This window comes from Biomphalaria glabrata, chromosome 18 (genome assembly GCF_947242115.1).
Source record: "Biomphalaria glabrata chromosome 18, xgBioGlab47.1, whole genome shotgun sequence".
NCBI classification, from domain to species: domain Eukaryota; kingdom Metazoa; phylum Mollusca; class Gastropoda; family Planorbidae; genus Biomphalaria; species Biomphalaria glabrata.
Genome location: NC_074728.1, coordinates 8,043,964 through 8,057,777, shown reverse-complemented (window position 1 = coordinate 8,057,777; position 13,814 = coordinate 8,043,964). Strand labels below are relative to the sequence as shown.

The 13,814-nt window shown below is 34.3% G+C and overlaps 1 protein-coding gene across 3 annotated transcripts in view; it reads left to right on the top strand.

Annotated features, from left to right (window-relative positions):
* Positions 1-13,814, top strand: part of LOC106077988 (uncharacterized) — a 33,327-nt gene that overhangs the window by 16,034 nt on the left and 3,479 nt on the right. For all 3 annotated transcript variants that reach the window (XM_056017343.1, XM_056017342.1, XM_056017344.1), the window contains 15 exons: positions 268-334; positions 923-950; positions 1,042-1,189; positions 1,652-1,746; positions 2,154-2,242; positions 2,902-3,072; positions 3,250-3,429; positions 4,218-4,337; positions 5,519-5,630; positions 5,869-6,067; positions 7,533-7,717; positions 8,128-8,202; positions 8,290-8,385; positions 9,286-9,413; positions 10,079-12,663. In XM_056017343.1, the coding sequence (XP_055873318.1) occupies positions 268-334; positions 923-950; positions 1,042-1,189; positions 1,652-1,746; positions 2,154-2,242; positions 2,902-3,072; positions 3,250-3,429; positions 4,218-4,337; positions 5,519-5,630; positions 5,869-6,067; positions 7,533-7,717; positions 8,128-8,202; positions 8,290-8,385; positions 9,286-9,413; positions 10,079-12,663 (4,278 nt within the window). The remainder of the gene's footprint in view (positions 1-267; positions 335-922; positions 951-1,041; positions 1,190-1,651; positions 1,747-2,153; positions 2,243-2,901; positions 3,073-3,249; positions 3,430-4,217; positions 4,338-5,518; positions 5,631-5,868; positions 6,068-7,532; positions 7,718-8,127; positions 8,203-8,289; positions 8,386-9,285; positions 9,414-10,078; positions 12,664-13,814) is intronic.

Below are 13,814 nucleotides of genomic sequence, written 5' to 3'. Positions count from 1 at the left end.
ATACTGTTATTTCAATTATCATTTGTGTGTGTTATAAAGGTTAGAATGTATTCTTTCTAAGTGTATGTTAGAAATTATTATTAAAAAAAAATTATTAACATATCTCTTGGGTGTGATATAATTGAGTAATTTTCCTCTAAAGAATTTTGAATGACTTTAACGTATTTTCTTCTTGTGTTTTTTTAATAATTGACTTTATTTTAATTTCAGTCTCATTTGTTTCTACATTCAGTGCTTTTTAAATATGTATTTTTTTTTTGTCTGCAGTTCAGACCGTCCTGCATCTCCTGATCTGGTTATAGTAGGGGAAACACCTCCCAGGGTGCCAGGTTCTGTAAGTTCTCCTGTAATATTTTTGGTAGATTTATGAAGTTTTAAAAAAATCTCACTAGATCCTCACTTAATAATTTTTTTTTATAGTGCTCACAAAGTCAGTTATATTATAAGCTTTCCTACAAAATTAACAAAATAAACACATTTAATCAAAATAATTTTTTTCTGACACTTAAACTATCATAAAATCTATTGATTTTCACAGAAAGGCTAATATTTAACTCTACTTAAAAAATTATAAAATGAATCTAGTAAAAACTACAAAAAAATAATTCTGACAAAAACTTACATTTAAAGCTTTTATAAAACATCTTGTCTTTTGAGCATTTGATTAGTGTCTGTCATTATGTTTAGTGAAATTGATTGAGACATTTTCATTGTCAACAAATGTCTTTTACCATTTAGACCTGGGTGGGCTTACATGTGTGGGAAAAATCATGAATTGAAAATCAGCATTTATTTTCAAACTCCCATTCATAACCAGTGCTTTGACTAATCTGTAGCTGTGAACATTTATTATCATTTTAAGGCAATCTTCTTAATTGTAAGATTAGATAAAATAACCATAGTTTTTCTTCCCTCCTTTCAGGCCAGCGGATATACACGAGCATTTTCACGTAAGTAAAGGTTATTTGTAATTCATATGGTTTTAATCTTAAAATGTTTGAAACATTCTTGAGGAATTGGTTGCTTGTTTTCCACCTCCAGCTAAGCAAAGTCCAGATTCTTACAACCAAAGCTCTGTACCCATAACTGGTGGATCTCAGTTTGAGGCCTACAAATCTAACATGGTGATTCCAAGATCTATGACGTCAGTACAGCTGAAGGCCCAGTCTGAAGCTCTCACTAAGTTAAGGTAATTGTTTACAGTGCCGTAAAACCCTCTTTACTTATATCAGCTATTTCTAGATATGAGGCACAAAAGCCTTCAGTAAAAACTAGTATAAGCGTACTAACTCTTGGAAAAGTGCACATTTAAAAATTGATTGGAATAAAAATAATAAGAAGGGATACATTTGTTTTTCTTGAAATGTTAAAAAAAAAATAATTGGAAAATATATAGATTCAAACATTTGTCATTACTTGTAGAAAATTTATCAAATTCTATATTCTAACATTAACTTATTGAAATAACACAGGATGTATGTTGTACTTTGTTTTATGGCCAGCTAAACAGCTTTGCAGAATTTCAGAAGATGTTACATATTTCTCATTCATTGAGATACAATGTTTATAAAAGGGAAAAAAAGGGGGGGGGGGTATTTCTATAATGAGAACTTGTAAAAGAATTAATTTCATTGTTCATGATGTGTTCAAGGCAACAAATGCAACAGGACGCTCAGGCCAAGTCTGACTCAGAGCCATCTAAAAAGAGAGCTAAGAAGATTGCTCAACTTGAAGGGGATGAAACAGGTAAGTGGTTCCCAAAGTTGGTGCATAAATCTTGTTCAATGGAGCACCAATTCTATGATTTCATTACTAGTGTATAACACCTGACAGAGACACTAGATTTTCTCCTTCACATTTAAAGCTAATTAGTTTTTTGTTAATTATTCTATGTGCCTGTTTACCAAACCTTAATAGACATGAAATAATAATAATAAATTAAAGCCAAATTAAAAAAAAACCACAGTCCACTTTTAACTAGTGTTTCAAATGATCTCTATTTAATTCTAGTGTCCATCTGTGAACTATCTTAATTTTTACATTCTGTAAACTGTTATTACTGTTGAGCTTTGTATTTGAAATTCTCTTTAACATTTTATTAGATATTAATTGAAGCATAGGAATAAATGGAAATTCATGTATTCTTTTTGTAGGGAACTGGGTACCTCTGGATGAGTACTATTATGGGAAGACTGAAGGGGATCCTACCTACATAGAACCAAAAGGTGAACTCAGGTTCAAGGTAAGTGTATAAGGACAGATGTCTGTCTATATATCTTGTATTATAATAAACAGACAGTATCATGTCCTTTGTTAACCTACTCCTAAATATTATTATGAGACTTAAAAACTTGGCTGGTTCGGGAAAGAAATAGCACTTGTATGAATTTGTTATAGCTAATATGTAGTGTGGCTTTGTGGTTTAAACTGCTTGGCTGAGAGGGCTCAAGCTTAAATCATGATGTGGACTAGGAGCGTGCTACAGGAGCATGGAAGATGTGCGATACATAAGTAATAGGAACAAAAAGAAATATGCCATTTGTGACTTTCTGTGTATTTTATTAAGTTATGTTTTTGCATTTGTAAGCTATGACATTGTGTTTTATGTATTTCCTATGGGGAGAATGTCATTCTGTCCACTTGACAGCAAGACTGATTGCACAGTTATTTGAGTCAGGTCTTTAGTTGTAACTCAGACTATCATGTGTTTAAAACTATATATATATATATATATATATATATATATATATATATATATCTGTAGAAATTAAGAGTGATTTTTTATCACCATGTGTCATTACCATAGGTCCAAGCTTATGTATAATCATTGTTATCAGAGCTATATTTTTGAACTTTTTCATTGAATAGGTTTAATTTAATTCTATTTATGTTTGTTTGTAGTGTTGGTATTGCAGCAAAATGTTGTACAACAATGTAGCAGCCATGATGCACATTCAAGGGCATATAGATGCTGAGCGGCAGGTCAATCTGGACCTGAGTGACCTGACACAGTGCAAACATTGCTACAAGCAGTTTGACACACCGTTTGAGATGCAGACTCATATTGAGAAAGTAAGAGTCATTGTTTTCTCATTTGTTGAGTTAAAAAAAAACGCTGTAAACCAGCACAGTTTTTCCTTTTAGTTTTAGCCTAGGTTTAATGTCCAACCTTCACAATAGCGCAAACATTGAATTCATCTTGCTGTTTACCATACAATGAAAAAAATGACTGATGTGTACTCAATGTAGGTGCACATGAATGGTGCCAATGTATTGCTGTGCCGAATATGTGAGAAGGATCATGATAGCCGCAATGCCTTGACAGACCACATGAAGAGAAACCATAATGCCTGTGAGATGCCTTACATTTGTCAGCTGTGCAAATTTAGGTCATCCATGTACAGTGATGTTGTTGATCATTTTAAAAAGGTAACACATTCTTTTCTTAGAGCTTCTCTTTCATTACCTTTTCATGAGTGGATTGGTTAGTTTTGTTTTATAAAAAAGTTGATCTTTTACACCTATTTCTCATTTCAACAAACCTTTTTAAAATAAAAGAGCTCTCAGGTTTATCTATGGCCTCCTTCAGTTGCAAAATGACTGGATCGTCTCATAGAAATAAGATTAAATTGCGGGCATTATATATGGACCAAATAACATCATCCAACTGCAGTTCCCTGCTCTGAATGCAGCTGATGAGATTATTTAGCTGCTTGGTAGGTTCTGCTAGACTATAGCACTGTGTGCATCAAGCTACTTAAGGGTCACTAGCTCCTGATTTTTCCTCAGGGGTCACGGTGACTCCCTAAGCCTTTCCCAAGTTTGGATATAGTCGCACACCATTTTATAGGTTATGGAGTGCTTATATCCATTACCACTTCCAGTAATAATAGCTTTACAGAACCATGTTGAACTATCACTCCAAGACAACTATTAAAGAATGAGACTTAGTGCCACACAAAGTCCATTTATTATCATGATTCATTTTTAGTAGGGTTGGAACATTTCAGTATTGAATAAGGATTTAAAGTACCAAAATTCACTAGAAAAATTGAGTTTTTTTGTACAGCTTTAACTAGTTCAATGTAGATTTAAATTTTTAAAAATGTTTTCAATCTCTATCTTATATGAATGCATACTAAAATTATTTGAATAAACGTTGACAATATTAACTTTATATCATTGAAGTCACAAATTTTTTTGTCTCCTTTAACCAGAAACACAACAGTTCTGAATCTATGCTGTGTCTGTACTGTCTTAGAGTCTATCAGATCCGCTTCGTGAGCCAAGGCTGGGGACAGACCTCTAGTTATTACAACCATCTCATGAAGCATCAAGTAAGACCAGAAATTAAAAATCATTATAACATTTTGAGAAAATAGCTCACAACAATAAAAACAACTTTGTAACTCAGTGCTTTGTGCTAAAAAGACACAAACACCCTGAACAAATTCTATTGATTAATGTTTTGAGCACTAGAACATTTGTCTACTGAGCTGAGGGCTCTGTTTATGAACTTTGATTATCAGAATGTCTAGTACTCATGTATTTACTTGGGAATGTAGAGGTAGAAATAGGGGTTGGGGTGGCTGAGTGGTAAAGCGATTGGCTTTCAAACTGAGGTTCCTGGGTTTGAATCTCAGTGAAGACAAGGATTTTTAACTTTGGTATTTTTAGGACCCCCCTGAGTCTACCCAACTTTGATGGGTACCTGACATCAGTTGGGTAAAAGTAAAGGCTGGTCATTGTGCTGACACATGACACCATCATTAACCAGCTGCCATAGAAACAGATGACTTTTATATCATCTGCCCTAAAAATCACAAGCTCTGAAGGGGTAACTTTACTAGAGGTAGAAATGCTGAGCAGATAAGACTTTTGTAAAGACTTGATCACTGAAAAAGAACTCCTTTGTTTCAATAACGAAAAACAAACCCTGAATTGAATAAACTGGAATCAATCACTGATAGCAATCAATGCTTCAATGTTCAAGATAGAGCTAAAAAAAAAAAGCTAGATCTTAATATCATTTTTAGAAATCTTTATTCCCTTTTGTGACAATGACAAGGTCTAAAAATAAAGTTCACTTTGTTTTAGTTTGTTGGCATTAGAATAAAAAAAAAGTTATGCCACAAAGACCTAAAAGCTTCTGTTTTCACTTGTAAAGCAACACTTGTACTCCAATTGAGATTTAACATTAATATTCATTAAAGAAATAATTGTATTTGTCTGACTTAGAGTAGTTTTTTTTTTAATTGCATTTTGAGACTTTTTTTTATGCCAATTCTAAAGCAATTTTAGTGGGATAATAGTTTAAATTTTTTTTTGCATAGATTTAACAGAGACCCATTGAAATCACTAAATATGAGAAGAAAATAGGGCAATACATAAATGAAATCTATCAAGAGTTGCGACTCCAAACAGATTGATGTAAATAAAAACTTAGTATGAAATAGGAGATTTAAAAATGTCTTTCATTGTGTGATTATTGTTTGGCTGCTCTTCTCATTTGGCACAGATCAAAAACAGCTGCAAAAAGTGCACTCACTGTAAGTTGATATTCCTCAACTCACACGAGTTGAAAATGCATAGAAAAACTGACCATTTGCCAAATCAGAAGGGTGTCATAGGTGAGTTTACATATGTTTCTCGTTTTTTTAAACATACTTAATAATTAGTAATTTATAGATTTTATTAGTTGCTTTGAATGAAATACATTTTAAAAAATATTTTTAAAAAAATGTAAACAAATTTTTATGGATTTCTTTATCTTATTGAAGATAATTTTAGATGTATTATTCAATTCAGGAAATGACAAAGTTTAGAGGTAGAAAAATGTCTTTCAATTTCATGTGTGTGTTTCCCCAGGGATCAATGCCAAGTATACCACACCCCACCAGGTAATGATCAAAGTAACTGAGAAATCTGACCAGCCTGGCAGTGTCAAATCCTTGAACGTGCCAGCAGTCAAGAAAATTCTAGACCACAAACTGAGTTTCCCAGCCAATGTTTACAGGGTGAAGTGTATTGAATGTAAAATGTTGATGGGAATACCCGACCACTATAAGTGAGTTGTGTGCTGTTAACTTTAATAACTAGGCAAACTTTTTATATAAAGCCTGTAAACTCTTCACAGTATATTTATAATACACACACACACATATATGTTCTGATCCAGTTAAAATCTTTCATAAATTAATTGATACACCACAACTGTTTAAAGTGACATTGTATTTCTTTAAATGTCTATGTATAATTATACCATTTTGCTGATGTTTGACACAATGTTTAAGATGATGCATAGATCTTGAGTGACATAATCAAAAATGAAATTCAGCTGCCATGTGTTTCCTCCACTGACTGATACAGAAAGCATCAGCATCTAATGTTGCAGCTGCTTCTCTGTTTCCTGCCTTTTTGCTCAGCAATATTTCTTGCTGCTTAATATTTTGAGATGTGGGCCTTCTTTTTCACTTTTCCACTTCCTCTTCCAAGATGCTGATAACATTTTTATCTTGTGGCTTTTGGTTAGGCTTGCATATGTCAGTGACAGAAGCATATTATGTGTATGGTAAAAGAAATAGCTTCTACTCCCTTGCCCCCCACAGTTGCATCATCAACCATTGTTTTAATTAATAACCCTTGTGGTATGTGTTGGAATAGCTGTGACTTTTATTCAAAACCTCATTAATTTAAAAAAAAAATCTTTAACAAAGAAAAAGTTTGTGGCTTAGATTTGATCAAATTTTGTATTTACTTTTTATTTCCCCTAGATACTTTATTTTTAACCCTAAGGATGCATGTGTTAGTTTAGCCTCTTAACATCAGAATTGTATTCCATTTGGTTTGCACTCATTGGCATACAGCTCAGCACTTTAAGGGTTAAAAGTGAAGGTAAAAATGTGGGAAGATTTATTATAAAAAATAATTGGATTTTATCCTAGGGATCATTAGGAAAAAATTTACAATTAATATAAACTTAGAGAGGACATTGATTGGTCTTCTCAGCTCAGGTACTGGACATTAAGTGTGCTCAATCTATGCTGATCACATGACTCTTTGTTGGCATTGGATAATCTCAAGTGTCTCAAAGGGAAATTTGTGTCTTATTTTTGTTTTGTTATTGTAGACTTAAAATAAAATCTTTCTTTACTGCTGATTTGTTTTAGGTGAACATTTTTTGTTTGCCTATTTAAACAAATGCAACACAACTTTTTTTTTTTTTTTTTTTCAAATTTGCATTTCAATTATTTTGAATAAAATTTGATAATTAAATAGATGTGGTATATGTGGCGGAGATGCATAAGTCTCTTGGCTACCTATCAAGGGGGCTTGAGCTCATTTGTGTTTGTTGAGCGCCTAAAGGCAGCACAGAAACATTCTCCGAGATATCCCCTCCTCCCACAGGTCCACAAAAAAAGATTAGATGTTAGTGCACTGAGCAGGCTATTCTCTTGTGCTATACAACAGTAATTTAAAAAAACAAATTTCGGTTAAGAGTTCTCAGTTTAGAATTTATTTTCTTTTTTTAGGAAGTTCATCCAGTGCTCAATGTGTAGATTTGCCACCAGCTGCTCCTTTGCTTATGCTCATCACATGATGGGTTTCCATTCTGGCCAGCTGACAGCAGCTGCATCCCATACACCTACAGAGGCTAAGCTGCAGGACACTCTCTACTGTGCTTGTGGATTTCAGAGCAGCTATGGAAATAGAATAGGTTTGAAATTTATTATTTTTTTCTCTTATTGGTATTCTGCGAGAAATGTATATCAGCTTATCTAACAAAGGAAAATCACAATTTGTTTTGCTTAAAGTAGCTTAGAAACTTCTGTGATCACTAGCTTTCTAGGATTTTGAATGTCCAATACCATGTCAAAGTTTTTCCCCAAACATGTGATCAAAAAACACATTCTTTTTGAGTTATGATCTGAAGAATGGAATAATTAAAAACAATTTTTTTTTTCATCACTTTTTGTAGCCATGAAAGTTAATAACCTTGCATTTACATTATGCTCTATATAGTGTGTAAGACTTTTTTAAACATGTAGCTTGAGAGGGACATGCGTGTGTAAGGAATTAAGCTTATTGCACCATATCATACTAATTGGATGATATTTATCTTTACAGCCAATCATCTAGTAGCATGCTCCAAGAGATCTTGTTCAAAAGACATGCCACCGCCATCTCAATCTGGAGAATATGGTAAGATTTGTTCATATTTTTAAAAAAATTAGTATTAAATGTATTAATCTTATGTGTTAAAAACAATTGTTTGTGTTGTCCCCAAAGGTCAAGAACTACAAGACCCTAGGAAGAAACCTGATGCCTCACTACTTGATGTTCTGGGTCTAGTGAAGAAAGATTCATTGCCAGCTCCCTCATCCAGTAAGTGCAGATATTGATATTTTGGTTTTTGGCACATCAGCACAATTTAGGCCATAAATCCTTAAGGGTTACTTCCTTCCCCTCTAAATGTTATACAGCTAAGTTATTAAAAAAAAAAAAGAAAGGTCCATTCATAGCTAAAATAGTAAAAATTTATATAATTCAATAAAAGTCTGTTGTAAATATATATTTACAATTTCTTTGTATGGAGCTCTGTGTAGCTAAGACAGACTGAAAGTAGAAATCAGAAAGTTAGGGGATGCTAATGTTCACTTACAAGCTTCAATGTTACAATAAAAAATAAACTGGATAACTATCACAACACTTAGTCACAAACAAGTTTAGAAATAACTTGAAGTACATTTGTTGGGGGTCTCTTACCATTAGAAGCTAGGAGATGAAGGGTTTTTAAGTCTCTAATTAACATGCATGACTAGATAAACACATGTATGTGCATTCCTTTTTGAAGGAATGTCTGTAATTTAAAAGAAAACATTTCCTCTTGTGGCTATCAAGCCCTATTTTTGAGTGGCACATTCTGTAGTGAATGTTGCAAGTAAATGTTATGTGTGAAAGCCTGGATTGGAATCTTTAGCGGAAGCTTTGTTTTCCTCACAGCAGCTTACTCCTGTCCTTGTAACTGATGGATCCAAAGGATCAACAGAACCTCTTTCAGTTGTGCATCAACAGGGTCCCATGGTGTGCAGTTGTTTATATTTCTAGTAGATAAAACACTTAAAAGCATAATGAATAAATGTCAAACCATCTGCACAGTACCATATTAGTATATTATCTGGAAACTTATAACTATTAACATGCTTTTCAAGTACAACTTAATGTTCTGAAACCAGTGTTGAGCTGTAATTTGATTGGTTTTGATGTCTTATGTTGTGATTTAAGGGCTACGTCATGAGTCACCCCCTCCAGAGCCAGTTGACATGCCAGAAGTGTCAGCCCTAGAGATTTTACCTCGCAGACCATCACTGCTCAAAGGCTCCACAAAGAAGCCATCTCAGAATAGTTCTAAGGTAGCATACTAAAGTAAACAAAGGACTTTCTTAAATATACATAAAGTCTTTACAATGGGATTGTTGCATCTACCTATTAAGAACTGCAAGCATTGCTTTTAATATTATTTATGTTTAAAGTTGTTTAATGGAATAACCCTATCCAACATTTTTTTTTTAGATAATTTAAAGCTCCTTCACAAAAAATTGTATTTTGTGTAAGGTAGAGTTGCATCTTCTAAAATTTGTTATTCTATGAGATAGTTCATATTTCATTATAGAATTTTAGTATTATAAGGGACTTAGACCAAGTTAATGAAACAATTTCATAATTTTCTTAGTTAATGAAACAATTTCAGAATTTTCTTAGGTTTAGTTTTGTTTATATAGACATTTTTACATCAAATTTTCTAAGGTTTTGTTTTCATTATAGTGGCATTTTTTAAAATGGAACTTTCAAAACTTTTTACAGAAAAAAGTAATAAGTAAAAATTTGAAAAATTATTTAAACATAGTCACCATGGTGACCAGATAAAAAAACAACTCTTATTTTTTAAAAATATTATACTGTGCTCTAGATAAGTGTAGCCTATATTTGTATAAAGATGTGTTCAGTTTATTTCAGTGGTATGTGCTGCTCCTTGCTGAGCTATCAAGTGAACATTTTTCCTTTTTTATTTGTCCAGGGAGAAAAGGATGAGACTGACCTTAAGAATGACTCGTCAGTTGATGACAATTCTCTGAATGTCAGTTCTTTAGACCAGGAGGAGAAAAAGAGTGACTTAGATGACACCATGGCTGTAACAGATCAGTCAAAACTAGATGACACCATGCCAATTACAGATGAGTCAAAATTAGATGATACTACATCAATTACAGATCAGTCAAAACTAGATGACTCCATGGCTGTAACAGATTCAAAACTAGATGATACTACACCATTTACAGATCAGTCAAATTTAGAAGACATTATGCCAATCACTGATCAGTCAAAATTAGATGACACAACCCCTGTATCTGATCAGTCAAAATTAGATGATACTACACCATCTACAGATCAGTGCAAATTAGATGACACTACACCTGATACAGATCTGTCCAAATTAGACGACACACCATTTACAGATGAGTCCAAATTAGATGACACTACACCTGTATCAGATCAGTCCAAATTAGTTGGCACTACCCCTGTATCAGATCAGTCCAAATTAGATGACACTACCGCTATATCAGATCAGTCCAAATTAGATGATACTACCCCTGTATCAGATCAGTCCAAATTAGATGACACTACCCCTATATCAGATCAGTCCAAATTATATGACACTATATCAGATCAGTCTGTATTAAAAGGTAGTGCAGCTGAGGACAAGATAGAATTGAACTTGAACAAGACTGTTGATGATACACAGAGTCTTGGAGATTCTGATTTGCCAGGAACAGTTAATAGTGAATTGCTGTTGTGTGAAAGCCAATCGTGTTCAGCCACTGAAAATGTAGATGATTCTGAACCAGCACCTGTTAAGCCCGAATCAAACGACAAATCATATGCTGGAGAAGTGAATATTGAAGACACTGAAAATGTACTTGAAAACAGCACAGTTAGACGAAGTGAAGATGGAAATAGTGTTAATAGTATGGATGAAATGAAAAACAATGAACAAGATAGATCTGATGATGTTTCAGAAGGGGAAACTTATGTTGAACAGACCAGTGATAGTTTAAGCACAAAACAGGATGAGCCAAGCTCCGAGTCAAGTTCAGTTCTGGAAGCTGTTAGCACTGTTGAAAAAATGGTAGCTGAGGTGGTGTCGGAAACAGCTAGCACAATAGACACTGAGATGAAAGACAGTGACACTACCAGGGAATGTGAAGATCCATCCATGGTGCAGCCTTTTGCTAAGGATGAAACTATTTTCACCAGGGGACTAAAAAGTGGTAGCAGGGCTGCCCTAGTTTTAGGAGCCAATTCAAATGATGAGGACAGCAAAATCATTGATCTGGAAAAAAATATTTCTAGCAGCGATGATAGCCCGTCCTGTGATTTTAAAGGACTGTTTTCTGATGAGGCAGCTATGGAAGAGAAGGAGTCAGTTGTGGAAGAAGGTGATCAATCAAGGGTCACTTTTGACTTGGAGGAGTCTTCAGAGTCTCGTCTGTCTGAGCCATTTCAGGCTCCTTCTAGTGTCCTTCTTAGAAGTGATCACTTGGGAGCTGGGATGTTCTCTCTAGAGGAAGGAAGTAGTGATGCCAGGGACTGGAGTGATCGAACTCAGGTGGTGACAACGTTCATGACTGAGGACAACAGCAATGTTGCCCAGCTTGTTGGTGACATCAACATTGAATCCCCAGTAGAAATTGAGAATACGGCTCCTATTGGATATAGCTCAACTATGGTTAGTAAGTCAGAGGACGAAAGACTAAGTAAGGAAAATGTCAAGGCATGTGAAGAGGAAGAAGGAATGAACATAGGAGTGAGTGAGTGTTCACTTGATGCTGCTTCCGACAATGTTGGCCTACCTGTAACTTCTGTACCCACTCCTATTGGTTCAGACATGTCAGCAGCATTGCTTGAATCCAACTCTAGTATTTCAGCATTTTCTTCACAATTGGGTGACCAGCAGGCTGATTCTGTTGCAGATGAATCTATTGATCTACTTGAAACATCAGAACCTGTAATGCCATCACAAGCTGAAGATGGTGGTTTGGATCAACCTGAACCAACTAGAACTGAGGCTGATATCTTAGAAGCATTGGAGGGTCCAGATGAAAAACTTTACCCTGTTGATATACCTTTTACAGAACAGCTGGAACCTCAAGACTCAAATGTACCTGAATCATTTTTAGTATCTCAAGCTGAAAGAGATGAGACTAGTTTACATGAACCTTGTGGAACTAGCACATCTAATATATGTAATACTTCTGAGGAATCATGTGTAAAGGAATCACCTCATGTATCCAAAACGTTATCAGAAAACCATCCAAGTGACTTGTCTGTGTGTGAAACTGTTGAAATGAATCTTTCAGTCCCAGCATTTACAGAAGATAAGCAAGAAAAGCCAATTTTGTCTCAATCATCTTCACATCTTGGCTCAGATGTTCGAGCCTCGAAGGAAACACAACCTGCAACATCTACGAACCAGGATTACGACCGCCGCAGGGATAGATCAAGGTCCAGGTCTCGTGACCGCCACAGGGAACGTCGGTCACATTCTAGGGATGCTGACCGTGATAGATACAGGCATCGTGAGGACAGAGACCGCTACGATCGGTAAGGTGTACTAGTATTTTGTATTATTTTTTGTAGTAATAAGTGGACTGTTAATTTTAAATATTCTAGATTTTTAAAAATACATTCACTTAATTTAATTCTATTAGGAAATATTATCAAATAATCAATATCAATGAATATGTTGGACCACCTTTGTTCTTCTAAAAGTAAAGTAAGTTCCCCTTTCAGATCTTGTGGCCTATGGTTAACAAGGGTGTCATGTGGCCAGCACAACAATCAACCGCCTTTACTTTTCCCCAACTGATGTCAGGTACCCATTAGAGCTGGGTGGACTTCGAGGTGCTCAAAGATCCAGTTATTAAAAATCCTAGTCTTCACCAGGATTTGAACCCGGGAACCCTGGTTAGGAAGCACTTTACCACTCAGCCACCACATGCACCTACTTGTTCATCTATCCCACTGTATAATTCTTTTAAAAGAAAAAACTTCAATTTTTTTGTTCACAAAGACCAAATGCAAGAGGGAGAAACCTTAAAGTTTGTGCTGAACTTATTAATACTATTTTCTGTTGCTATTTTATTAACTTATTTATTTTAAAAAAAGCCCTCTTTCCCCTTTCCTCCCAAAAATAGGAAGGTATAAATGTACTATAATCAAAGAGTAATACTTTGTGTTTTTACACTATTTTAAGAGTAATAAATTGTGTTAAATTAACTCAGGGCTCTGCTCCACATGAAATGTCCCAGTCCTACTCTCGCCACTAGTTTCATGTATCTAGCTCTTCTATTTCTTTATATTATTGCTTTGTAGTTTGTCAGTTTAGCAAGATAATACTTCTCTTTAACCATGTGTTATCTCAAAGCAAAATAAAAAAAAATCATACTGTTTTTAATAAATTTTAAAATTATTTCTTTGATTCTGAGAAAAGACAATTTGATGTGATTGATATAAATTGATCATTGAAATTTTAAAAAGTGATGGTAAATATAAATGTTCATAGTTTTGTTTACTTCTGTTTTGTTTTACACATTTTGGTGTTATATAAGCCTTTTTTTTTAAACCTCGCCTATACCAACTCACTCCATCTAGTCAAAATCTTTTATACATCATTTTTCCCACTTCCCATTCTCTGATTTTCAAGTTGAAACTTTGCACGATTATTCATTGTCGATGACAACTCATGAATCAAT